Source organism: Delphinapterus leucas, chromosome 14 (genome assembly GCF_059928025.1).
Source record: "Delphinapterus leucas isolate spDelLeu-1000000601 "Yukka" chromosome 14, BTC_Dleu_Yukka2, whole genome shotgun sequence".
NCBI classification, from domain to species: domain Eukaryota; kingdom Metazoa; phylum Chordata; class Mammalia; order Artiodactyla; family Monodontidae; genus Delphinapterus; species Delphinapterus leucas.
Window position 1 is genome coordinate 42,106,949 of NC_143142.1, and position 27,333 is coordinate 42,134,281.

Here is a 27,333-nt window from a genome sequence, read left to right on the forward strand (position 1 = left end):
GGACTATTTTAGACCTAATTACCAAGCTTTGGAATACCTTGGTTCTGCTCCATATTAAGATGCTAAATATGTATTTTCTAGCATCATTATACTTAGCTTCCTCAAAAGGAGGCCCTAGGTAGTGGTCAGCAGCAGCAAGCCTTTATGTGTGAACAGTTGGGAAGAGTCACATTCTAGCTGCCTCTGATGTCAAGCAGTTAAACTTGGCTCCAGTACCCAATCCTGTGTGATATTTCTAGTTTCTACTACTTCATAGGAACCAATTTCTTAAGTACCGCTATCTGCTTCTAGACTCAGAACCCAGGTTGTCCATGGTTTCAGCCTCACTCACCGATTTACATTTTTATTCTATTTTTGGTTCCACAAGATGCTTAGTTTGTTTGAGCCTGGCTGTCTCTGCTTCGGTTCACTTTTTTATTTAATAGTAGTAGTAGTACTAGTGTGTGTTAGGAGATAGTACATCAAAGCATGAACTATGCCTTCTTGATCAGAAGTCTACATGGAATGTTCAAACAAACACAAACCCACATATACTCACACACCCCAAAACAAACCATAAAAAACCCCATACACATTCTTTCTGGCCTTGAGTGACTGATCTTGTTCATTTTCTATTTCCGAAGAAACTTTTAAGTCAAATGACATATTTAGTGATACTAATGACTAAACATAAACTGTTACCTTCCAAAGACTGCTGTAAATTACGGTTCAAAGCCATTTAATCATGGGAACGTTTAGGTATATTTTATGTCAAAGAACCAAAGAGTTAAGTGCCACTGATTTGCAGCTTGGAATTCAATTTCTTCTTATGAAAATCCAGTTATAAGTTACTAAAACTCAAAATGCTTTTGGGGGGGCATGGAGGATGAATGACTTTCAGAATAGCCTGAGAGTCGTGAATAAAGAAAAACATTGCTGTGTTTATTTAGAGAGTATTACCCCTTGGAGCCAGCGTTTGCAGTAATGCATTTTACATTAGCGTGCCACATCAGGAAATCCTGACTTTTTTTGGTGCCAAGGGGGTAATTAATATCAGTTCATGTTCTCAAAATAGTTGTGTTTATGTGGGAATGAGGACTGAGCACTAACATGTTGAGCTTGAAGTATGAAAGCTTGCTGTGAAGCAAAATCTTGGAAAAGAATGGAATACTGAAATTAATGAACAGGAAATAGGATTTCTATGGATAGAATAATATTAGGACCGAAAAGAAAGCCACAGCCACACTTCCTTGTTCTTAATTTACTAAGCATTAACAGAAATAACTCCCTAGTATAGTCATATCAATAGAAGATAAAATCCTTGATAGCCATGAACAGTATTTTGATCCATGATATCAGGAGTCTTAAAAGTGAAAAAATTTGATGTGTATGAAAAAGTATATGAAAAACGATCACTATTCCAAAATATCCTTCCATAGCTAATATAGTTACACCTCCTGTAGACAGTAAATTCTTTATATTTGACCTGAAGCTGAATAATAAGAGCTACTACAGGTGTAAAATCAGAATGCTTTTACTATTATACATCTTTTTTTTCCCCCAAAAGAAAAGTTGGCATGGAAATTAGAATCAATGTACACACTTCATATAGTGAAAATCAGAAAACTAAGGAAATATCAAGAAAACATTAGAGAAAAAAGTCCGAAGAACAAGTTAAAGCAGAAGAAGCCAAAATAAAGTTAAAAACCCAAGAGATTTTATAAAGCCCTACCTAACGTAATTCTCAAAATAAGTACTTAGAAACTATAAAGATGCCAAAAAAATAATAGTATGTATATTTTTCCCAGTATTTTAAAATTAACTAAATCTATTGTTAATAAACATAGCATTCAATTAATTCACGTGATGGAAAGCAGAGGATGATCTTAAAGGAAATATAATGGATTCTGTCCTATTTCATTAGTCAAGAATATGAACTGAATGACCATGAAGTACACACCACACACAATACACTAATCTGTCATTCCTAAAAACTGTGACCCCAGACAGACTATGTCGTAGGGTAGTATGAACTGGCCCTCCACTACGTGACCCTACGTTAGAGTATGGGGTTTGCGGCTGTAACAAAGAGCCTAATGTGACAGAAGTGTTACTTCTCTCATGTCAACATCCAAGCAGATAGGCAGTAGGGAGATTCATGAGGATGGCCATTCAGGAGACTTTTCATTCTATCTAGCTGCACTGCCATTGTCTGGAGTATTTTTCTAATCTAGAAGGCCAGACCTCCCCATTAATATGTCATATGCCAGCCCTTGGGAAATGAGAAAAAGAATATGGAGCACACTTTTAAAAATGTAATCTAGAAGCTACACATATCACTCCAGCTCACATCCCACTGGCTGAACTTAAAGTCATGACCACACCTAGCTGCAAAGGAGGCTGTAAAATGTAGTCACTGGGTAGGCAGCCATGTGCCCACCCAAAACCTGGGGATTATTTTTAAAAGGAGAGGAGAATATTGGGGAATAATCAGTATTCCCTAACAGAGACCAAATATATTTGATATCTCTCAGAATATTTCAAGGTTCTTCATTCAGGTATTTTAACATCAAATAATTATTTATAATGTACCATCTCATGAAAAACCTCTCAGTAGGTTATCACAGTTAAAGATTATAGTCTAAACATAAATGCACTGATCATATCTAAGTTCTGAAACTAAACATCTCTATCAGGAAACAGATAAAAAAGAATGTACAGGCAACACAAGATTGGCCATGAGTTGCTAAGTGCATAAATTAGGTTTCTGGTACATGTGGATCTTTATACCATTCTCTCCACTTTGATGTATGTCTGAAAATTCCATTAAAAAATTAAAAACAAAACCGAAAACAATCTGTCACCACAACTCTACAGAATAATGCTAGCATCTTCTCAAACAACTAAACTAGCACAGTTAAATACTTTTAAATGTTGATCAATAATCACCCTGCTCTCTTCTTAGTAATATTTTGCTTCTGAAATTTCATGGGATGGTATGATACTTCTTCGTAATAATACATTTTGCTAAAATGAAACTTCCAGCTTTGGAATATATATAGTCTATATGGCAGTGTCACACTTGGTAGAAAGCTATTGGTAAAGTTATTCTTCTTACGAGGTGTCAAAGGAGTAAGGTAATTTTTGTCACCACCAATTAAAAACTTTTACGAAACAGGACTGTTATAGAACAATTAAACCTTGCAAATGCACTAGTCTCCAGGAAGAAAGTCCTGGAGGAAATTCTGCTTATTAAAATTGCAATTTTAGTTTCCATTAAAAGAGAATAAGACAACAGAAGATGGGCTGGCAAGACAAATTATTTCTTAATGTCAGTTGAGCTTATTTCAAATGAGATAGCATATCTACACCAGGTTGGGTTCAGTACAATTTTGTCTCTTCAACTCATTTGTCTAATTCAGTCATCTTGATTATGGCCTCATGGACTTCATTTTCAGAGAAAGAATTCTGTAACAAACAGCCCACACACATGCTGATTACTGAACAGTTAATTCTAATTAACTTGGGCATGACAGGAGAATTTTGATAAAGTCCTAGAATACAAATATAGTCTGCTTATACTAGGCTAACTTATATAAAAAACCCACAGCATAGTCTCCAGACAAAACAAGAGAGTCAAAGAGATCTAATTTAAAAAAACAAATGAGAAAATTAAAATCACAAATAATTTATTCTTCCGTTAGAGTTGATACAGTTTTAAATAGCAACAAAGTACACAGTGGTGGAAAATTGGCACAGAACCTAAAAGCGTTTCCATCACAATAAGGCTGTCCATGCTTTATGTGTTCAAACTTGATGTCCATTTTCTACTGACCATGTTGAAAAAAACCCTATTCTGACCTTAAAACACACACACTCTCTTTCATACACACACAGAGACACATTAAAATTTCTCCTTTTGATTACAGTATGTTGAGAACAGTACATTTTGCTTATTCAGATTTATCGCACCCCTTCTGTTTTGTTTCCAGTTAGAAGTGGGGAAAAAACAATTCAATTATAAAGAATATACCTTATTCCCTGGGCACAGGCAACTGTGATGAAAATAGCAACTTACCTTTGGGCTAGATCTTTTCAGATTATGCTTAAGTAACTGTGGTTATAAACTTCTCAATGCATGATTTCCTGCCCAATGCAATATCCCTGAAATCACCTAAAACAGTCAGGCACAGGACAGCCTCAAATATGATTTAAGTATACCATGCTAATAAACAAAGGGATCTGAAATGCAACCTCTGTGCTTTTAATACAGATCAGAATAAACATCATCAATAAGCGTTTTCCTAAACATCTCTATGTTATATTAACCAACATAAAAAAGGGAAAAACTTAGAAGTGTTCCTTCCTTTATAAATGGCATTATTTCCAGTCAATAAAGATTTGTAAAGTCTCCTGAACTATTCTTATCATACAAACCAATTATCCTTCTAATGTTAAAAAATAAAATTACTGAATCAACGTTGACTCTTCTTTGACATCATTTATAAAATGTTTTGATATTACTAAGTTCCCTGATGACTCAAACAAGGTAAAATTAACACTTTTCATTTTCAGTTATTGCTCTTTTAGGAGAGGATTACCACTTCATTTACATGAAACTGTTAGCAAGATTCTTCAGATCCAATATGAAGTAATTCTTATTGCCTCACATTTTAAAACTGTATTATAAATGATCTTTTATAAAAAGGTTTTAACCCACAAAACTGGAAAGCTTTTAAAAAATGTCTCTTTACTTAAAACTGTATCACAGTGCCCTTGATTATCTAACACATAAAAGGGATCCGAATTTCCTCTAAAGAACATAGCAGTGGACATATGGTGTGCTTTGCCTTCTCCCTCACCTTCAGCTTCACGGAACACCACTTTGAGACCAACACAGTCAAGCATCCACCATGCTCCAGTCCCCATTAACAGAGGACTTCTGATTCTGTCCAGTGTGTAGTGTACCTCCTTGCATATTCACCACATGAAATAAACATAATATACAAAATATTGCTGCTGTAAAAATTGTACATTTCCCTCTTCCCCTTACAAAAGAATCTGTGGAAAAGTATTAAATCCCCTTAACCTTCATAAACATACAAAGCTGTTCACACCTTTCAGTCTGTAACAGTCCATTTGAAATACTGTTCCGAAATCATTGCAAATTGGTTATGTCATTCTATTTTCTGTCCAATGTTGCCATCTAGAGTAGACATGTGAAATCAAGAGTATTTTTGCGCTACTAAAGCCTTTTATAACTAAGCCACAAAGGCTGTTTACTGATGAAACAGCCACTTATCCACAAGGTTTTTCCAAAAACTAGATGGAATGGAAGGGTCTCTTCACAGGAAGGTGTCCACAGTGCTGAGGCGACAATATGGCTGCTAACAGATTCTGGCTATTGGAATGTAAGTACTTTTCACTGCTGGTAATTTCCATACTGTCCCTAAAAGATAAATTTAAAAATATAATTAGATCATAGTTTGCCCATAACAGTTTGGCACAGAAAATTACAAATCAATCTTAACACTGTCATACTACAAAAGCAACTACAATCACAACAAACAAAAACCGTTACATATAATATTTAGGTACAGAGTATCTCTGTAATTTCTTCTGATATTACAGTCAACTGCAAATGGATTTCAAAGTCTATGAGCCTAGAACAGCACCTATCAGAGTGAGAACTTAGATGTTTGGTGAATTTTATTGAACGGAATCAAGAATGAGTGAAGTTCTGGTTCTAAATGCTGGCATAGCATATACTAAGTGTGTCAATTATATTCTAGTACAACAAGTTTGTGACTGTTTAGATTATTATAGTGAGTTATGAATTAACACCAAGGGTATCTGAGATAAGTAGCAAGGATGGACAGATATCTGGGAGATAAAGGAAAAAGAACCTTCTAGCCACACTATGGAATTTGGGCCTCTTCCCGAGGCCAATGAGGTATTCGCAGAGGTATTCAGACAGGCAGCTGGTACATAAAATCAAAGAAAGATTGTTTTTGATTTTGTTGCTTTTAGTAAGGTAGACTTGAAGGGCCTGTAGGCTGACAGGAAGGGAAAGAAAATGAAGCACAGGTATAAAAGAGGTAATGAATGAAGTAACAAAATTCTACAAGGGAGGTAAACAGTGTCCAGTATACAGCTGTTAAGGCTAGCTTTTGGAGAAGAGAAGGAACACCTTTTCCTTCAACAGAGAAGAAAGGTAGAAGAAAAGAGGAATGTACTAGAAAAAATTTATTTTAATAACAAAAATGTCTTAAATGTGTTTAAAATAGATGCTCATAAAAGCACTTGGGCACATAATCAGTTAACTGTTTCCTTTGGCTAAATATCCCCCTCTAAGTCAAATTAATTATTTTATATCAAGAAAGTATTCTATAGTTGAAAGCCTTCTGTACAATAAGAAATAGTACCCTAAAAGTTTACACTTCCACAGAAGTAAGATATACTTCAAAATCTGTTGAATACCACTGTATCTAATGGAATAATGCACTATAAGTAGAATTAAGGTATTTAAAAAATATTGATGTACTTAATTATATTCAGAAAAATTTTAAGTCAATGCTCATCCTGAAATATCTGTAGGTAAGACTTGCTTTAAAATACTCAATAAAATAGGGTGCGGGTATATAAAACAACATTGGTAAAATGCCGATAATTGTTGAATTTGGTTGGTGGGGTACACAGGGATTCATGATGCTCCTCTTTTTGCTGTCTCTGTTGAAAAATTCCTATAATACCAAGTTTAAAATAAGAAATGCTTAGCATACAGGAACTTACTGTTCAATTGTTACATTATCTAAATACTGAGTTTAAGTCCCAACTCTACTGTTGCCTTTTCATTTGAGCCCAAGGAAAGCTCTTTGAGATTTTCTTCACCTATAAGGTGGGACTGTAACATACCCATCCCTGGCTCTCAATTTTCTTTCTGTTTAAGGTTACACTAGTTCTACCTCATTTATTTGTTAGGACACTTAAATAAGAGAGGACATGAGAAAGAGCTTTCAAAAATTATAAAAAAGTATAAATAAGCAAGCCTCAATGCTGGAAGGAAACGCTCCCACAGTGAGTATGTGTGATGAGATATTAACGATGAAAGCGAGTTGCACATATTATGAATGATGTGAAAGCACAAGAGAGGTTAAGAACTGGTGTGCTATATAAATAAAAGCTATAATGTATCTACTATAGCATGAATTACTTGACGATAGGGACTAGGTCTTATCCATTCTTACGCCCCAAGTATTGAAGAGTGCCTGACACATAAGACTTCTTCAATAATGTACACCAAATATGATATTCAAGCAATTACAAACATTTATTGAGCAAATACTATATGCTCATCACCATAATAAATTTGAAAAACAGGGAAGGTAAGACTTACAAATAAAGTATAATTGCAGAACAATGTCTACAAGAGTTCAGAAAGGAAAAGGCTATCGCGGCTAAAATAATTTGAAAAATATTTCAGAGACTGTGAGAGCCTTAAGAAAATAGTGAAATTTGAATGGCAGAGAAAAGAAAAGGGGCACTTCAAACAGAAGAAACAGCTAAAGCAAAAGAATGGAGAAAAAATAGGTAAAAAATGCTTAGGGAATTGGAGAGTAAAAAAGAATATACAACAATCAGGACTAGAAGCTATTGATTATTTGTTAGCACAGAGCTTGAAGTAATGGATACGAGAAGTCTGGCTAATATCAACAATAGCCGACTCTTAATATATCTCAATAATATATCTCAACAATATATCTCAATAACTCTTAATATATCTCAGTAACTCGCACCATGTGTCAAACACTGTAACAAGTGTTTTGTGTCCATCTGTTACCTGTGCAGTAAATATGATATCCATTTTATGGATGAAGAAATTGAAGCACTGAGAATTTAAGTAACTTGACCCACACCGGATCACTTTGCTAGGACAAAATCAAATCACAAGCAAGCCTAAAAACATACTGTATATCTGCGACCATTAGCAAATTCCAGGGTTAAAAGTATGGGTTTGGGAAGCAGAAATCAATGCCTAGTTTTAATTCTCCCACTTACCAGTTTCTTGTCCTTGAGGCAAGCTATCTACCTTCCCTTTCTTGACTTTCTCATCCAACAAGTGAGGATTTCTGCTTCAAACAGTTGCTCAATAAGAAAAGCACGACAGCACTCTGCAAAGTGCTGGTGTGGCTGGAGGCAGGGGTGTCGTGAAGGGCCCAGTCCCTGGGTCTTAGCCACTCAGCTCGGCCCTGCTTACCCATCATCTTGGGTGGATCACTCCAACTCTCTAAGCCTCGGCTTCTCTCTCTCTCTCTGCTTCTTCAGCTTCTTTGTTTGTAAATTACAAAATTCCTCTGACTAGAGTAAAGAATAAATGGGAAAGGAGGCAAGACAGCATGGGAGGATCCTTCATCCCATCATGAACTTAGGAGATGTTAATGGTCTAAACAAAGATAAGGCAGTGGTCAGAGAGAAGTGGATGGATTCAAGAATGTTGAAGGACGTCAGGCTAACAAGATTTTGTCATTTATTAGATGGGGAGAGGGAGGAAGACTTAAGCATCAAATGTGGCACATGGCATTCTAGCTTGGCGATAGTGCCCCTCTCTCTAAGAGAGAGCATAGAAAGGAGGAATGTGTGGGTACAAAAACTATGAATTCGTTTTGGTTATGTGAAATTGACATGATATTTCCAAGTGCAGATGACTACTAGGCACCTGACTTTCAGAAGAGAAAGTGAGACTAGAAATAGAGGTTTGAGAGTCAACAGCATGGTAAATGAAAACCATGTGCGTAAATGAGATTTCCTAGGGAGTGTATGGAGTGAAGAGTCCCTAGACTGAGCAATAAATTTCTTTCTTTCTTAAAAGTATTCTGTCCCAGTACTTTTTAGGGGTTTCTTTCTCTATTCTTACAATCACCATTCAAATTTAGTAAGTGAAGGCCCTACGTATTCACTCACCAGTATTTATTGACTACTCAATGTGTTCTACTAGGTGATGGAGACTCAACAGTGATAAAAAACAGATGTGGTGATGTCTTTAAAGAACTGACATCCTAGGGGAAGAGGGTATGATAATAAACAATACATAATCTGTCACATGGAAATAAATGCTATGCTGAAAAATAAAAGCATCTAACACCATATTTCATGAAATTTTCCTTCTAAGATCAGGAACAAAGCAGGGATGTCCCCTTCTCACCACTCTTTTTCTACACTGTACTGAAATTCCTAGTTTATGCAATAAGAAAAAGAAACAAAGGTAAACAGATTGGAAAAGAAGAAATAAAACTGTCTTTGTTCACAGATGACATGATTGTTTAGGTAGAAAATCCCAAAGAATCAACCAAAGAAACTCCTGAAACTAATGAGCAAGGTTGCAGGATACGAGGTTAACACAGAAAATTCCCCTATACACTAGCAATGAATAAGTCCAATTTGAAATTAAAAACAATACCATCTACATAAGCACCCCCCAAAATTGAATAATTAGGTATAAATCTAACAAAATATATAGAGAGAACTGTATGAGAAAAACTAAAAAAGTAATGAAAGAAATCAAAGAACTAAATAAATGCAGAGATGTTCCATGTTCATGGATAGAAAAATCAATATTGTTGCGACGTCAGTTCTTCCCAACTTGATCTAAAGATTCAACACAATCCCAATCAAAATCCCAGCAAGCAAGTTATTTCTGGATATTGAAAAAGTAATTCTAAAATTATATGGAGAGGCAGAAGACCCAGAATACCCATACAATATTGGAGGAGAAGAACAAAGTCAGAGGAATGACAATATTCAACTGCAAGACTTAGTATAAAGCTACAGCAATCAAGACAATGTGATATTGATGAAAGAACAGAAAAATAGATCAATGGAACCGAATAGAGAGCCCAGAAATAGACCCACATAAATATAGTCAACTGATCTTTGGCAAAGGAGCAAAGGTAATACAATAGTGCAGAGATAAGTCTTGTCAACAAATGGTGCTAGAACAACTGGATATCCGTGTACAAAAAAATGAAATTTAGACACAAATCTTAACAATTAAGATTTTCTTCATTCAGAACATAAACTCAAATAGGACATTTACCTAAATGTAAAGTAGAAAACTATAAAACTCCTAGAAGATAACATGAAAAAAAATGTAGATGACCTTTAGTTTTGGAGTGACTTTACAGATACATCACCAAAGGCATGATCCATGAAAGAAATAACTGATAAACTGGACTTCATTAAAATTGAAATCTTCTACTCTGAGAAAGACAATGTCAAAAAAATGAGAAGACAAGCCAAGAAGACAAGGCAGTATTTGCAAAAGACACGACTGATAAGGACTGTTACCTAAACTATGCAAAGAACTCTTACAACTCAACAATAAGAAAATGAACAACCCTATCAAAAAATGGGCCAAAGACCTGAACAGACGCCTCACTGAAGAAGATATAAAGATGGCAAGTGAGCATACTGAAAAGGTATCTACATCACATGTCACTGGGGAAATGCAAAGTAAAACAACAACGAGATACCCCATAAACTTACTGGAATGGCCAAAATTCTGAACACTGATAACAGCAAATGCTGATGAGGATGTGGAGTTAACAGGAACTCTCATTCATTGCCGGTGAGAATACAATACGGTACAGCCACTACGCAAGACAGTATGGCAGTTTCTTACAAAACTAAATATACTATTACCATATAATCCAAAAATCATGCTCACTCCTTGGCATTTATCCAAATGAGTTGAAATTTTTTATGTTCACACAAAAACCTGCTCATGGAAGTTTATAGCAGTTTCATTCATAATTGCCAAAACTTGAAAGCAACCAAGATGTCTTTCAGTAAATGAATGGTATATCCAGACAACAGGCTACTATCCAGGGCTAAAAAGAAACACTTTATCAAGTCATGAGAAGACTTTAAATGCATATTATTAAGTGAAAAGCCAATTTTGTCATGCACATGATTCCAAGTGCATGACATTCTGGAAAAGGCAAACTATGCAGATCAGTAGGAAGGATAGAGGGATGAATAAGGGGAGCACAGAGGATTTTTAAGGAAATGAAACTCTTCTGTATGATATTATAATGGTGGATACAGGTCATTATATATTTGTCAAAATGCACAGACTGTACAACACCAAGAGTGAATCTAATGTAAATTATGGACCTGGGGTGGTAGGTTTATTGATTATAACAGATGTACCACTAGGGTGTGGGATGCTGATAATGGAGTAGGCTATGTATGTGTAGGGGTAGGGAGTAAATGGAAACTCTCTGTACTTTCTTCTCAATTTTGCTGTGAACGTAAAACTGCTGGAAAAAAAGTCTATTTTTTAAAAATTAAGTAGGTTTCTGGTCAAGACAGATTTATACTCCAGCCTGAAAAACACCCCAGGGCTTCCCTGGTGGCACAGTGGTTAAGAACCCTACTGCCAATGAAGGGGACACGGGTTCGAGCCCTGGTCCCGGAAGATCCCACATGCTACCTTGTGCCTGTGCGCCACAACTACTGAGCCTGCGCTCTAGAGCCCGTGAGCCACAACTACTGAACCCGCATGCTACAACTATAGAAGCCCATGCGCCTAGAGCTCATGCTCTGCAGCAAGAGAAGCCACCACAATGAGAAGCCCGCGCACCGCAACGAAGAGTAGCCCCTGCTCGCCGCAACTAGAAGCCCATGCGCAGCAATGAAGACCCAACGTGGCCAAAAAAAACCCCCAAAACTACAAAAAATATATGAAATACTTGTATTCAGGACACGGGACAGAAGGTAATAAAGAACAGCAATCTGTGAGAAATGGGAAACAAATGAGGCGAGCACTCTGATTACTGCATCTTACTGCACTGAGAGTTTCCACACTGCAGCATATGGAGAGGAAGTAAGGCTGGGTCTGAGGTAAGAAGATAAAGCTTAGAGTCTGAAGAGAAAAAAAGGAGCTAGAGTTCACAAGCCATAGTACCAAAGAGGAAAAAAATGCACAGAGAAAAGAAATGCACTGTGGAGATCTGCAGAGGAAACCTCTTGAGTATTCAGCATAGCACTGATATGCAAATGCATGCAACGAAAATACCCAAGTCCAAGGAAAGAAACACCCCAACGGATTAGAGGAAACAATTCCTGCACTCACAGAGGAATGGAAATAGTGTTTATTCCCACCAGCCAGAGTGGAAAACCTCATAATTCCAGGGCACTGGGTTGAGTACCCAAAAGGGTCTTATCTTACTAGTGGGGATATTTAGCCCAGGACTAAACACTGTCTGGTCCTGCCTAACAAATCTTCAAAGCAATCCCCAAAAGATCAAGCTGTTTTCAAATTACTAAACTGCATCCCAAAACAGAACTCAAGAATGTTTGTAGGAATACAAATATATCCATCACTCAACAACACAAAAGTAATATTTGCAATTTCTGGCGTTTAATCAAAGATCATTGCACATGGAAAGGATGAGGAAAATATGACCCAAAGCGAGGAGGGAAAAAAAACAGTAGATCAAAACTGGCCCAGATGTTAGAATTACCAGAAAAGGATAGTAAAGCAGTTAACGTACTTGTATTCCTCATGTTCAAAACTTTAGGCAGAGACATGGAAGATATGAAAAAGACCCATATCAAACACCTGGAGATGAAAAATACAATGTCTGCAATGAGACACATCTGGGAGTGGATTAAAAGCTGGTAAGACAATAAGCAAGATAAGATTATTGAACTTCAAAACACAGCTACAGAAACTACCCAAAATGAAACAGAGAGGAAAAAAAGACTTAAAAATTAAATAAACACTGAATTATGGCACAACTCTAAGCGGTCAAATACACATGTAACTGGAGTCTGGGGAAGAGAGATAGGGGTACAGGTGTAGAGAAAGGAAAAATATTTGGTCAAAATTTTGGTCAGAATTTTTCCAAATTTGATGAAAACCATAAAGTCACAAATTCAAGAAACTATACAAACCCCAAGCATAAGAAAACACTCAAATAATTTGATAAGGGGAAAAATCTTAAGAACAGTCAGAAAAAAACAAAATACACTAACAGTTTATCACCAGAAGACCTGCATTACAAGAACTGTTAAAAGGAAATCCTTCTGGCAAAAGAAAATGATACCAGATGGAAATATGGATTTATCATAGAATGAAAAGTACAAGAAACAGTAAGTACATTAGTAAATATGTGACTCTTTTCTTATCATTTAAGTATCTTTAAAGGATAATTGATATTTTAAACAAAACTAATTCCACATACTATGGGGTTTGTAATATATGTAGAAGTGGAAATTGTAACAATAACACAAAGGTTGAGAAGAAATGAAACTAAACTATTATACTTTATATGAAGTGGTATAATATCACTTAAAGGTACTGATACATGATACAATATGGATGAACCCTGAAAACATTATACTAAGTGAGAGCAGCCAATCACAAACACCACATATGCATGACTCCACTTAGCCTAAATGCTCAGAATAGGAAATTCCATACAGACAAAAAGTAAATCAGCTATTTCCTAGGGCTGGGTGTTTGGAGGGAAATAAACATACTTTAAAAAAAAAAAAAAAGAATGGTACATCTTAAAATGATGAATGGTATGTGAATTATATCTTAATAAAAACCATTTTTTAAAAACAGAAAAAAATTTAAAATAAGAAAATGAGGAAAAAGGACAAAGAACAGAAGGGACAAATAGGAAAAAATATCAAGATGACAGACTTAACCATTATCCATATTCACATTAAACATAATGTTCAAACCCCCTCCATTGAAAGGCAGAGGTATGGGCTTCCCTAGTGGCACAGTGGTTGGGAGTCCGCCTGCCGATGCAGGGGACACGGGTTCGTGCCCCGGTCCAGGAGGATCCCACATGCCGCGGAGCGGCTGGGCCCGTGAGCCATGGCCGCTGGGCCTGCGCGTCCAGAGCCTGTGCTCTGCAGCAGGAGGGGCCGCGACGGTGAGAGGCCGGCATACCGCAAAAAAAAAAAAAAAAAAAGGCAGAGAAAGATTGGGTAAAAAACAAAAAAACGCAAGTCCTAATTATACACTGCCTTCATGAAACAAACATAAAAATACAAATATGTTAATAAAAGATTAAAAATATATTATCATTCTAGTACTAATCCAAAGAAAACGATATTACTATTAGACAAACATATTTCAGAGCAAAGAATATTACCAGGGATAAAGAAAGTTATTACATAATGATACAGGAGAAAATTAATCAAGACATAAAAATCTCTAAAGCATATGCACCTTAAAAATGTAGCATTGGGACTTCCCTGGTGGTGCAGTGGTTAAGAATCCACCTGCCAATGCAGGAGACACGGGTTGGAGCCCTGGTCTGGGAAGATTCCACATGCCGTGGAGCAACTAAGCCCGTGCGCCACAACTACTGAGCCTGCGCTCTACAGCCCGCGAGCCATACCTACTGAGCCCATGCGCCACAACTGCTGAAGCCCACACACCTAGAGCCCATGCTCTGCAACAAGAGAGGTCACCGCAATGAGAAGCCCGTGTACCGCAGCGAAGAGCAGCCCCTGCTCACTGCAACTGGAGAGAGTCTGTGCGCAGCAATGAAGACCCAATGCAACCAAATAAATAAATAAAATAATTTTTTTTAAAAAAGTCACATTAAAATACATGAAGCAAAAATGAATAGAACTGCAAGAAAATATAGACAAACACACAGATATAGCCAGAGATTTAATATTTAATATCCCTTTCTCAATAACTAACAGAACAGAAAATCAGCTAAGTCATAGGAGACTTGAACACCACTAAGTGGCTTGATCTAATTGACATTTACAGAACATCCCCACAGACCATATTCTGAGCCATAAAAGAAGTCTCAATAAATGCAGAAGAATTCAAGTCATACCAAGTATGTTCTATCAAGATGATGAAATTAAATGGGAAATCAGTAACTGAAAACTATCTGGAAAGTCCCCAAATATTCAAAAACTATATACACTTCTGAATAACTCTTGGGTCAAAGATGAAATCAAAAGCAAAATCAGAAAATATTTTGAACTGACTGCAAATAAAGACACAACAGAAGAGGGAGCGGTAAATACAAAGGTTCTGAGGGAGAAACATGCTGGAAACAGGCCAGTGTGACTGAAGCAGAATGAATGAAGGCGGCTATAAATACAGAGGTGAGGTGGTGGGGTAGGGGCTGGGGACGTGAGCTGAGCATGGCCTTCTAGGCCATTATATTACTCTGGGCGGGAATGAAGTCGCCACACAGTTATGCGCGGAGGGGTGGCCTAATTGGACTGACGTTTTTAAAAGATCAGTCTAGGTCCTGTGAGGAGCACATCCTGTAGAGGAGCCAGGAGGAAAGCAGGAGACCAGGAAGCAGGACAGTGCAACAGTCCAGATGAGTGAGAGTTATAACTGTGACTTGGGTAAGGGCAGGAAGTTGTGAAAAATGACTATAGATACGGCATGTATTTTGAAGGAAGAGGTGATGAGATTTGCTGGCTGACTAGATGTTTGATTTGCAAAAAGAAGGGAGTCAAGGATGACTCCGGGTTTTCCGCCTGAGGAAGTGGAAAACTGAGCTGCTGTTCATGGAGATGGAAAGACTGACCCGGGTGGGGGTGGGGGTGGGGGCACAGCCCCTAACAGGATTCTCTCTCAATGCCCCTCTTTTAATTCATCCTGCATACTGCCACAAGAGTCACCTGCCTAAACACCACTATAATTAGATTTCTTTTCCATTGCCTTAACTATCTTGAAGAGTTGAACAACTTTCCCTAAAACGAAGAAACCAACAGGTGTTTGGGTTGGGGGAATCCATGAGATAGATGTGGGGAGGCTACTAACACTAGAGTAGCTAGAATGGTCCCCTCCTCATAGCCTTTTCTAATGGGGAAGAAGATGTGGCTGGCAACTACCCCAACATCACGGGTCTTTTTCTACTGTATAGTCCCCAAATTCCTGAGGACTTTAAAGGGTGGAATAATTATCATGATAGAAGAAACATATTATATATCTATTATATATGCCAGCCACTGCTATATACTTTAGATATACCATTTAAAACACTTTAAAGGCTCCACACTGTTATCAGGATAAAGCCCAAGCTCCCCAACACAGCTTACAAGAGCCCTCCTAATCTGGCCCCAATTCACCTCCACTCTTGCCTCTTCTTCCCCACACTCCTGCTTTACTGAGCCACACATCTTAACACGAGTCGTTTGTGAGTGCACTTCTTTCTGACCAGAATATCCTTCTCTCCTCCACAACCAGCTGGCTAATACCTACTCATCCTTGGGCTCTCACACTTATATAATACTTCCCAAGGAACACATGTCTGGGTTAGGAGCTCCCTTCCACAAAAATCTTGCCTTTCCTCATCCACGTACTTCTCACACTATATCGTATCATCTGCTTACTTGTCTGTTCCCACCTAGACTTAAGTTCACAAAGGCAGAGTCCATGTCGATCTTATTTCCCAATATAGCCCCATCTTAGGTACTTGGCATATAAATGTTGCTCGAGAAACATGTGCTTAAGGAATGATGTTAAGTTTAGGAGACTTAGAAATATGCTGATTTAGAGAGAAAATGATGAAGCTGAGGAAAATGACAAGACGTCCAAAGAGAGATGTTCTGCTCACAGCTGGAAAAATGGAGCTGAAGTTGGGTTGAGAAGAGTAGGCTAAGGATACTGAAAATGCAAGACAGGGTGAATATACAGACTGCGAAAAACACTAAGCCAAGGATTGATATCTGGGGAAAAGAAAGATGAGAAACAAGTAAAAAATAAAGAAGGAATCACTGAAAATGTAAGAGGAACAAAATAGTACAGTAATATAGAAGCTAAAGAAGACCACTTAAGAATGAAGACAGGAACAGGTGTCAAATGCTAAAGTGAAGTCAAGGAAGATCCAGATAGTTGCTCCATAAGCCATAAAGACCAGGTCTGTTTTACTCATCTAGGACATAATATAGTATCCAGCACACACAGAAAATTAATAAATATTTGTTGAATTAGGGAGTAAAGGACCACTTTTCAGCAGTTAACCTGTGGATGTGAAGGAGCCTACATTTTATCTGCTCAGGGATCTTGTCCTTAGATACTCACTAGTCAACACTTATTTTACTTTTAAAATTTAGATAAAACTTCTGCCTACTCCTTTGATTTAGTTCTAGTGTATTTTTTTTAGTATTACTTATCTGTCCATACATTTTTTTTTTAATTAATTAATTAATTTATGTTTGGCTGCGTTGGGTCTCCGTTGCTATGCGCGGGCTTTCTCTAGTTGTGGCGAGCGGGGGCTACTCTTCATTACGGTGGGTGGGCTTCTCATTGCAGTGGCTTCTCTTGTTGCGGAGCACAGGCTCTAGGCGTGTGGGCTTCAGTAGTTGCAGCACACAGGCTCAGCAACTGTGGTGCACAGGCTTAGCTGCTCTGCAGCATGTGGGATCTTCCAGGACCAGGGCTCAAACCCGTGTCCCCTGCACTGGCAGGCAGATTCTTAACCACTGTGCCACCAGGGAAGTCCTGTCCATACTTTTAAGCCTCTTATATCTCTTTTATATTTTCCACTTAACTAGAACGTGTCAGTACAGGGGGTTGTAGACTTGAGAGAGCATCGATGAGAGAGCTGCTTATGCCTTAGAGTCTAATCAGCACTGCATACACGTTGTTTCTCAAACCAGATCATCCCCACTGGTCCTGGAACCCTAACATTAAAAAGTAACCTATTTTAGGTAGCTTAAGCAGTGAAGAGATCAGATTCTCCTCACTAGAAAGTCATCAGACAAACCTGAAGTCAATTTAAAAAAACCTGCCAACATAATAAATCATTTTAATAATAATTTAGAGTATGTATGAGAAGATTCACAGAACAATGACTGTGGCACAGATTATTAAGTCTGAGAAATTTACTGATGAAAAGCAGGTAACACGAGGTTCAAGAGAATATAGTCATCTTAGGACGAGACACACTTATAGATTTCGGAAGGTAGTAGAAGGAAAGATAACAGGGGAGAAAGAAAGATGATTAATATCTGAGATAATGGATATGTGTATGGAAGGAGGCAACAGAGACAGGTGGTGAGTATGAGTTTAAAGAGAAGGGATATCGTGCATGTGAGGGGAGTAGGGTGAATATGCTGGAGTGAAGACGAGAGCCAGGAAGAGCACTGCCTCAGATGGACTCCACATTTCAATAGGTCAAAGCAGAGTCTTGAACAATAAACGTGAGGGACATCAGAGAAATTAAGGGCTTCAGAACACGGAATAATGTTTGGGATAGCGAAGGGAAGTATGCCTAGGGGGTAAAGCCCAGGGAGAGACTATGAATGAACAAACATGAACGAATGCTGGCGCTTAGAGATACGCCATGTTTTGCAGGCTACAGCAACGATGATTAACTGTGTCAGCGTTCTATGAAGAAGACTCAAGAGTAAGTAACCACTTTTTTTCGGTTAACACTATAAACAAGAGGCGGGAAAAATGAATCTTCAGCTGAGAAACGTGCAACCTAGTCGAGAGTGAGCAAACAACAGGGCAGTCCCGGCCACCCGGGTAACTCACCTGGTCATACCCGTAAGGCCTCTGCTGCGGGGGCTGGGGTGGCCCAGGCTGGGCTGGTCTGTAACCTCCATACTGCTGCCCTTGCCCCTGTGGGTAGTTAGGGTACTGAGGACCTGGACCACCCTGCGAAGGACCTGTAAAATAATCGGCACACACAAAAGCCCAGGAGAAAATACAGTAAGTCCCTAGAATTCCAGAAGCGGTTTAAGATTAGATGTTACCATATTCCCTTGCAGTCTGGTATCTCGATTTTTCTCAAATGCGTGTTGAAATACATTCCAAAAGTTATAAGAAGTAAAAATACCGTTAAGGACACTACCATGTACCAATATGCTCTGATTCAGTATAACTATTGTGCTACGTGTTAGCCATTAAGATTTTATATGTCAAAATGAGTAAAAGAGACTCAGGAGTTGTAAAGCAAGTTAACTCCATGATGTTAAGGAAATTCATCTATACCTCTAGTAGGAAGTTAACCAGTATAATAAGCAAGCGGTGGAAAGAAAAGGCAAGAAGCAGACTCAAATTGAAATACTGAAGTAATTTCTGAATAAAGTTTGGAAATCAGTGATAGTTACAGCTGTATAACTCTAAGATTTATACTTGCAATCACTAAAAGAATCACAAAGAATGATTTTACATGTAACTTCTAGATTTGCATTTGCAATCACCAAAAGAAAGCTTTATGTTCTGCACTGACAAACTCATTATCACAATATTTTCAAACAGAAACTAAAGAAGACTTGAAAAGCCACAGGCTGTATGTGGAAAAAACATGATTCAAAAGTTACACTCTCTGTACCCATCACCTTTAATATTAGCCCATATAAATGAATGATTTCAACTTCCAGAGATGACAAGGGACTAATTTGGCTTGCCAAACAAATACGTCTATTTCATAAACTCTACTCCTGTCTATTGTAAAGAATGCTTTATAAAGCATAAGCTGAAAAGCTTTGATACTTAAATATTTTCTATCACAGCCATTCAAATCCTGTCATAAAAAACACTGCAGAGAAAGATGTCAAAGAGAACAAGAAATTTTCAAGCTTAAATTCCACCAGTCTATTATTTTGTTTATTTAGTTATTATGCATCCAATTATTAAAACTGTATTTTTTATTAGAAGCAAGTCTGACAGCTGAAACCTACAGATAAGCAAAATGGGAACGTCTCCTTTAGGGTGCCCAACGATGTCTGACAAAACAGCATTTAACTACTTAAGCCAAAATCACTAAATTTCTTTTACTCTCTCTTTCCACTGAAAATAATATTTCCCTTAAATCAATAAACTTACCTGACTGATCCACATAATATTTGTTTTCATGCAAACACAATAAAACCAGAATACTCTATTTATTCAATGTACAAATATTTAATGGTCATGAAATGGAAATGCCGTTTTGAGAGGAGCAAGAAAGTCCCTTTGTAAAGTCAAGAAATGCATGGAGTATTTCTAAAGTCATAGCTGGAATTTGGGAACCAGAACTGATCATTTTGGGGAAAATTCCTGACACCCAATACCTGGCTGAATTCCAGTGCTTCTGTTGAAGATGCAAGAGAATTTCAGCCTGATCCTGGTTCTTAGATTTGCTATCACAGGTGGAAAGAGGTGCCCATAATAACAGCAGAGTTTAAACCAATGAATAAAAATAATAAGACATTACTAATGTTAAAAAAGAGGCCATGATGCAAAAGATGATGTCAGATTAAGCAGCTACTTCTCCTATCGTAGGAATCATATTTTCCTATATCTAAAATAGTTATTATAGAAGCTGAAAATTTAAGACTGAGACATCAGGTCTGTATTATTCCCCCCCTTCCTATCTCACAGTCAGATAGCCAACTAGCAGACATCATAGTGAGTATATAATAAGAAAAGATGGCTATACTTCTCCCAAAGTGTAAGATACATACCTGCAATAAATATACTCCTATGAATGTGTAAACTGCTATTTTAACAGAGGATGGCAAAGACATTTTCTTTACGCATTCCAAATAGATCTCCCTTGTACACTAAAAGATCAATGTTACTTTTCATGGTAACAGTCATTAGTTTTAGAAACAAATTTGCCAAGCAGATTATGTAGATGTTGTTAATTATCACCCAACTCATCAGTTTTCCAAGCACATACAAAGCTACTGGCTGGTTGTGGATGCCAAATAGGTTTAAGAATTCATTAAGGATTTCATTTTGAGTGACTACATACCTTACCTTTGGTCAATGAACCATCTCTAGTTTATGTTTCTTTTTAAATGGATTACTAGTTTAAGAACAACACTTTAAATATAAACACTCCAGTAACAAGCTAAGCTAAAACTGTGAATTTTCAAAAATAATTCTTAGAAAAATAAACATTAAATATCCACTTCTGTATTATGAAAGAGTAATCATCACATTTTTTGGTGACAAGAATAAACTGCAGTAAGCCATTACCATAGCCCTGCTGCTGTCCTGGGTAGCCCTGCTGCCCTGGGTACTGCTGCTGCTGGGCTGGATATCCCTGTTGGGGAGGTGGTCCTTGGTAAGCATCTTGCTGTTGGCCATACTGTGAATTCCCTACAGGATAATTGGAGAAGAGGAAAAAAAAAAAAAAAACTGAGAAGTTTGCTTAATTAACATTTTTCCTCTAAGATGCATAGCCAACAACACAAGAACAAAATAAAATGCCATATTGATTTTTAAAAGTTAACAAAACAAAGAAAAAACTCAAACCAAACAGAAGGATTTCGGCCAAACAAACTGCAGTTAAAGCCAATTGTGCAAGGTTGAACTGCAGCATTTTCAGCGTCTCTGCCATACGAGCATTACATTTACTGGAACATCACAGTCATAAGATCATGACTATGCTAAATAAAATAAAAAAGACAAAATTAAAGACAGCTACAAGAGCACACACTAGCTACACAAGATCAGCAAGCTGTTTCCTAAAGGCACTAAACTTATATGTAAAATTATACATATGTAAACACACACAAGAAAAAAAATTGGATTGATGGATTTATGTTCAAATAGAAAATTTCCACTGAGGAAAAAATTATTTTAAAATGTTTTAGTCTTTTTATTGTTGTTAGAAATGGCAAGTCATGGTTATACATTTTAAATATTTGTAAGGAAATTATTTTGATTGTTCTAGGCTCCCTGCAACTTTCAAGACAGCCAGCAACTAGTATTCTACGAGAGCTTTGCGTGGGTAGAAGTTGCCTTATGCAAGAATTTTCGTTCCTGTAGAAGGGGATATATATGTGTATGTGTGTGAAGGTATATAGATACCTCCTTCGTAGTAATGTTGTGAGGAATCCTCATAAGGCCTATCGTAGCCTTGTTCAGGATACGACGGTTGCTGATAACCGTAATCATTATGACCTACATCAATTCGACAAGAGACAGGAAGAAACGTTAATGGCCACTGAGTGAAAACCCTAAATATATTTAAACTTTCAGATAAAATTGAAAAAAAAGAAAAAGAAATGGAAATACATAAAAAATAATTTCAATTGCATTAGCCAAATATTTACCAAATGTGATTGTTTTCATATTGAGATAACGTGCAAATTTTTTTTAAAGCAAAAAACAGTTTTAGAAACATTACACTTAGTCTTAACTCTGACAATCCTCATCAAGGAGGGGAAAAAAAACTTTATCTTCAATTAAAAAAAAAGAATGATAGCATTTAGGACTTTCACATGTAAATAACTTGAATTAAATTAGAACGAACAAAGGAAGCAATTATATTTTGTCAAACACCTGTTCTGCTGGTCGCCAATTCCACGGCATATGCTAAAACAATGCAAAATATAAAAGAGCTCCATAAGTTTTTTTCCCCTAAAAGAAACTGAAACAAATTTTTCACATTTTCTATTAACTTGCTTAAAGTATATGTATCTCAAAGTATTTTCAGATGCAAAAATATATTGCTTAATCCTGCCATTCTAGGAGCCTTTAGAAAATATTTCTAGAGTATCATAAACATACACCTTCATAAAATTAATACTGTGTTAAGTGCTAGAGTACACCTTTAATTTTAAGGCACGATAAATTTACACCTGCAAGATGACCAGACTTTTAATGAAATCAATACTCTAGTCCTTTTAACTAAGATGCTCAAAGAAATCCCAGGAAATAACTTTTCAGTTAGGTAAAATCTGAACTAAATTTTAGAAAAATACCTAATTAAGTAAGGAGGAATATAGTTATAAATAAATGTAATACTCATTGCTCTAGTATTCCAATGTTCCCAAACCACCTCATAAATATCTATATTATGGATTGGCAAACTATGGTCTGCAGTCTAAACACAGCCAGTGGCCTGTTTTTGTAAAGAAAGTTTCACTGGAACAGTCATATCCATTCATATCTTCTATAGCTGTTTTCATGCTACCACAGGAGTTCAGTAGTTTAGACTGCGACCACATGATTTGCAAAGACGAAAATATTTATTTCCTGGCCCTTTACAGAAAAAAGTTTGCCAACCCCTAATCTACATATTTATTGACATAGTAGCTAAGCATAATAACAAAATATCCAATGCTGTTTAAGAAAAATAATTGTTGTTATAAATGGAATAAATACTCTATGTAAATGTCAGACAAATATATTAATACACAGCTATGCAAAAATGATACCACTGAAATTTTAAAATTCCATTATGTAATAAAATGAATTATTTATAGCAACCTTAAAGTTCTGCTATTTACAAAAATAACATCTCTATTTTGAATAGAAAGTTCATATTTATAACAATACAAATTTCACATTTCAGGAAATACTCAGGACCAAAATAACAGTGTTAAATTCAACTCAATTACTTAAAATGTATTTTTAAAATAAAAGTCATTTATTTTCAGCAGACTTCCTAACGTATAATATTTAACAACCTAGAGTTCATTTCTTTAAAATATCTATAGTCTATAAATGTAACTAAAGTTTTTCATTAAAAAAAAAAACTTAAATAATGTCTACATGTGAAAGGAAAAAGAAAAAAACCTCCAACATTCTAAATAATTCAGGGCAAGTAAAACATTAAAAAACAATGTTGTCTTCTAACCAGAATTATCCACACATATCACTGCCACTAACAGAGATTTTGTGTGCAAAATTCTACAGGTGTTTGTTCTGCTTGTGTAAGCAGAATCTTTGCAGGAAAAAGCCAACGTCCCTATACCACTTATGCTTTATACACTGATAAAAAGTGGTGGACAAAATTATTTTTTAAATACACCAAATTATATCTTCTTGCTAGCTTACATTAGCTTCTAGTCAAATGGTCCCAACACTTTAGCTTGAAGTTCTTAGTTTGCCCAAGTTTTCTGTTAAGCAGTTTACCTTAAATACATCAAGGGAGCTTAAAATAAATGAAGATTTTGGCAAGTCCTTCCAAACAAGAAAAATCTAACCACCTCTATATGATCAATTTTATTTGTTTGTATTATTTTTTCTTCAACATTGTATCATAAAGTTTTCAAACATACAGGAAAACAAAGAACTGTATGATGAAAGCCTGCTTGTATGCTTGTATTACTACTAAGCACAGTATATGTTTTACTGACCACTTTTTCACAAGCCACCTTCCCACTAAAAAATAAACATACCATTAAACTAAGTAACTAAAGTTAAAATCTGGTTTCCAAATGCCTTTCTATTCTACTAACTCTATTATAAACAGCTATATTATGGATATGATTCAGTCTCTAAAATCTTTCTCAAGTGCAAATGCTAATGTATATAAACATAGTTCTGTTCTTTGAGACATATGCAACATTAACGAACATGATGAAATTTGGAAGAATACTCAAAACTATATTCTCTTCGTATTTATACAATGCATAAAAGTAAACCAGTGGGTGAACTTTACGGTATATGAATTACCTCAAAAAAGCTTTTATTTAAAAAAGTAAATCAGTAACACTTGCTTTGGTTCAAATGAACAATTCCAAATATAAAAGGATCCTCTTTTATATAAGAAAGGATTCCAATGACAGAACATGATTCCTGATGGTACTAATATGGAATAACCAAACAAAATATACTTTAAAATAGATTATAAACGAATGCTACCGTTGATGCTTTAGATTACTGAAGTGTTTCTAAATTTGGAAGAAACACATTGTTAGTTTCTTCATTCTGATTAGAATGTTTTGAGTAGCTACCCACATTAATACTGGGCAGGGATAGAAAATGGGAAAGTTAACATTAGGAGAGATTACCATCAGGGTAATACTGCTGGTTCATGCCTTCTGGAGGACCTTGTCCACCATGACTGTACTGGTCCCCATAATAGTCTTCCTGGCCTGAGTACTGCTGTGGTGGGCCTGAAAAACCACAACCAGTCAAGATGTAAATAATTTGTTCTCCAGGTCATTCAAAGGCTTTCCGTCTAATCTGGTGTTATGAGAGATGATTTCTGTAGATTCCCCTCCCATGCTTTGGGGCATTTCAGATACTTTTGACTATTCGTATACACACACATACATAAACACACAGCAACACCACACACCACATTTCACAAAAATTAATGTTAAGACCATACATGCAGTATCAAACAATACCAACTCAAAAAAACAAACATTAACTTCCTAAAAAGAGATTCAAACTGGAAGAAAATTAATTTCTTTTTTATTTTGATATTAGAGCAGTTTGAAATAAATTAGGGTTTGTTTCTGATCATATATTTAGTAACTTCTCAAATTTAGTAACTTCTCAAAAATAAAACAGTATTTCCTGCTGTAAATTAGTAAGCTTTCAATATAAAATTTTGACGTAAACTTTTCCCAGAAAAGAATAAATAAAAGAAAGCTATAAACCAGGAAGTTCATATCCACTTTCTGTGACCCTTTGTACCTACTATACCCACTACCTTTTAAGAAAAATAATAAAATATGATTTTTAAAAATCAAGCAACAAAAAGCTCTGACTTTGCCTGTATGAAAAGTTCATTAAAATTTAAAGCCTTTCGACTACTGTTAAAAATTTTCCAAATGGAATCGTACCCTGTTGTGGTGGTCTATAGGGAGGAATCTGTCTCTGTGCCATCATATGATTGCCCTGGTTAACTTGACCCATCATTCCCATAGGTGGCTGCTGGCCTTGGTAATGCTGCCCACCTCCCTGCGGCATATTGTACTGTTGAGAAGGAGGCTGCTGGTGCATCATTGGACCTGAAAACAGACAAAACATTATGCACGTAATTTTTTGCATATAATTTTAACATCTTAAGAGAAATACAAAAATCTTTTATCATATAATCCCTAAACTATATAATTTATTGCAAGATAAACTGACTTCAAGTAATAAAAACAAATCTTTGAACTACAGTTCACATGCCTAAAATAATCTGCAAACAAGGGAAAACAAGTAATCCATGGTAGCTGATTTGAATTCCACTGGAGGAATACTGTAACAATTTCTAAAAAAAGAGTGGATACAATATATGAACATCCTGAATGTATATATTTTTTTATTATGTACTATATAGTATTTATCTATGCAATCTTTCTAGGAAAGATAGAATCCTTATGCTACATAAGAACATATGCCAAAACAAAGTAAACCACAAAATCACACAGCAGATCAGTAGTCGAACTAACGGAAAGAAATCTAATTTCAGTGTATCCATTTTTTTTTTTCCTTTTTCAATGCCCAGTCATTATATAATGGTAGACAGGGAAACTACAAACACATTTATGAATATACTCCTTATATTGGTGGAATTTCATAAACAATTTTAAAACAAAAATCTAAAGGTCTTCTTTCCTTTTTCCAACTTTAAGATTTATAAACTAAAAAGGTCTTCCTGAAATCAAGACTATACAATGCTTCTTAATAAGCTCTAACACACACATACACACTCAAAAACACCTAGGCAGAGAACTACAATAAGCCATAGACTTAGAAATCAGAACTATGCGGTTTCCAAAGTGAGTAATATCGAGGTAGCCCAACGACCACTGCTATAGTGTCACATTGGCAACAGTAAAAATATATCATATGATATAATGAACAATGGCCATAAAGTTCTGTGTTGTCATGTAAACATGTAAGCAGCTCTTCAGAGGTTCCCCAGGCTAAGTTATGGTATGGGGAGCTCATCATTCTACCATTATAACCATTACTATCTGAGAAGTATGTATGAGTCATCCCCCAGTTTACTGCCTAAAGAGGTACATACTCCCCGCCTTTACTGACTTGGGGAAAATTTAAGAAGAAAGTACAAAAGGCAAAGAACTAGAAAACTTTTACAGCCAAAAGCTCATTATTTATATAAAAATTCAAAACAAAACATGCCCACCTCTTTAAATATGTTGCTGACCTACAATAGCAGCAACAATGTAAGCAGAAAGAACTCACTCTTCCAGTTTGAAGAACTGGTTATCTAAAGAAGTATTTTATCAGAGCTAACTCTTTTTCTCCTACTTGCCTTCTTCTGTTCTTCTACTTCTTTTTAAATTCCTTTTTCCTTCTAATTTTGTCATAAATATAAACCTTTCAAAGGTTACTCTGGGACTTTTTTTTTCAACAATAAACTCCTAATAGTAGGGATAAGGTGGCTCAGTGGAGAGTGGAGGGGAAGAGAACTTGACACAGAATGCACTTAACACTACCAGACACGCTTTCACATTTATTTAATGTAAATCACTAACAACTACCAAAGGCAAGGATACTAATTGTCAAGTTTTTAGCCAAAGAATCCAAAGATCAAGATCATATAAGCTAATAGATATCAACTGGGAATCAGGCATAACTCAAGTTTGACTTCAAAAGCACATTTATTCTACTGTTCTTCACTGCCTCTACTGAAGCTATAGCAA

General features: G+C 36.3%; 1 protein-coding gene across 6 annotated transcripts in view; it reads right to left on the bottom strand.

Moving 5' to 3' along the window:
• Positions 1-3,651: 3,651 nt before the first annotated feature.
• SS18 (SS18 subunit of BAF chromatin remodeling complex) overlaps positions 3,652-27,333 on the bottom strand; it is a 76,155-nt gene continuing 52,473 nt past the window's right edge. For 2 of the 6 annotated variants that reach the window (XM_022586869.2, XM_089895016.1), the window contains exons 6-11: positions 25,516-25,683; positions 24,733-24,837; positions 21,800-21,892; positions 20,963-21,085; positions 18,527-18,660; positions 3,652-5,428 (exon numbers count right to left, since the gene is read on the bottom strand). In XM_022586869.2, the coding sequence (XP_022442577.1) occupies positions 5,402-5,428; positions 18,527-18,660; positions 20,963-21,085; positions 21,800-21,892; positions 24,733-24,837; positions 25,516-25,683 (650 nt within the window). In that variant the 3' untranslated portion in view covers positions 3,652-5,401. The remainder of the gene's footprint in view (positions 5,429-18,526; positions 18,661-20,962; positions 21,086-21,799; positions 21,893-24,732; positions 24,838-25,515; positions 25,684-27,333) is intronic. The other 4 variants (XM_089895019.1, XM_022586870.2, XM_089895018.1 and 1 more) reach the window with 4 other exon arrangements.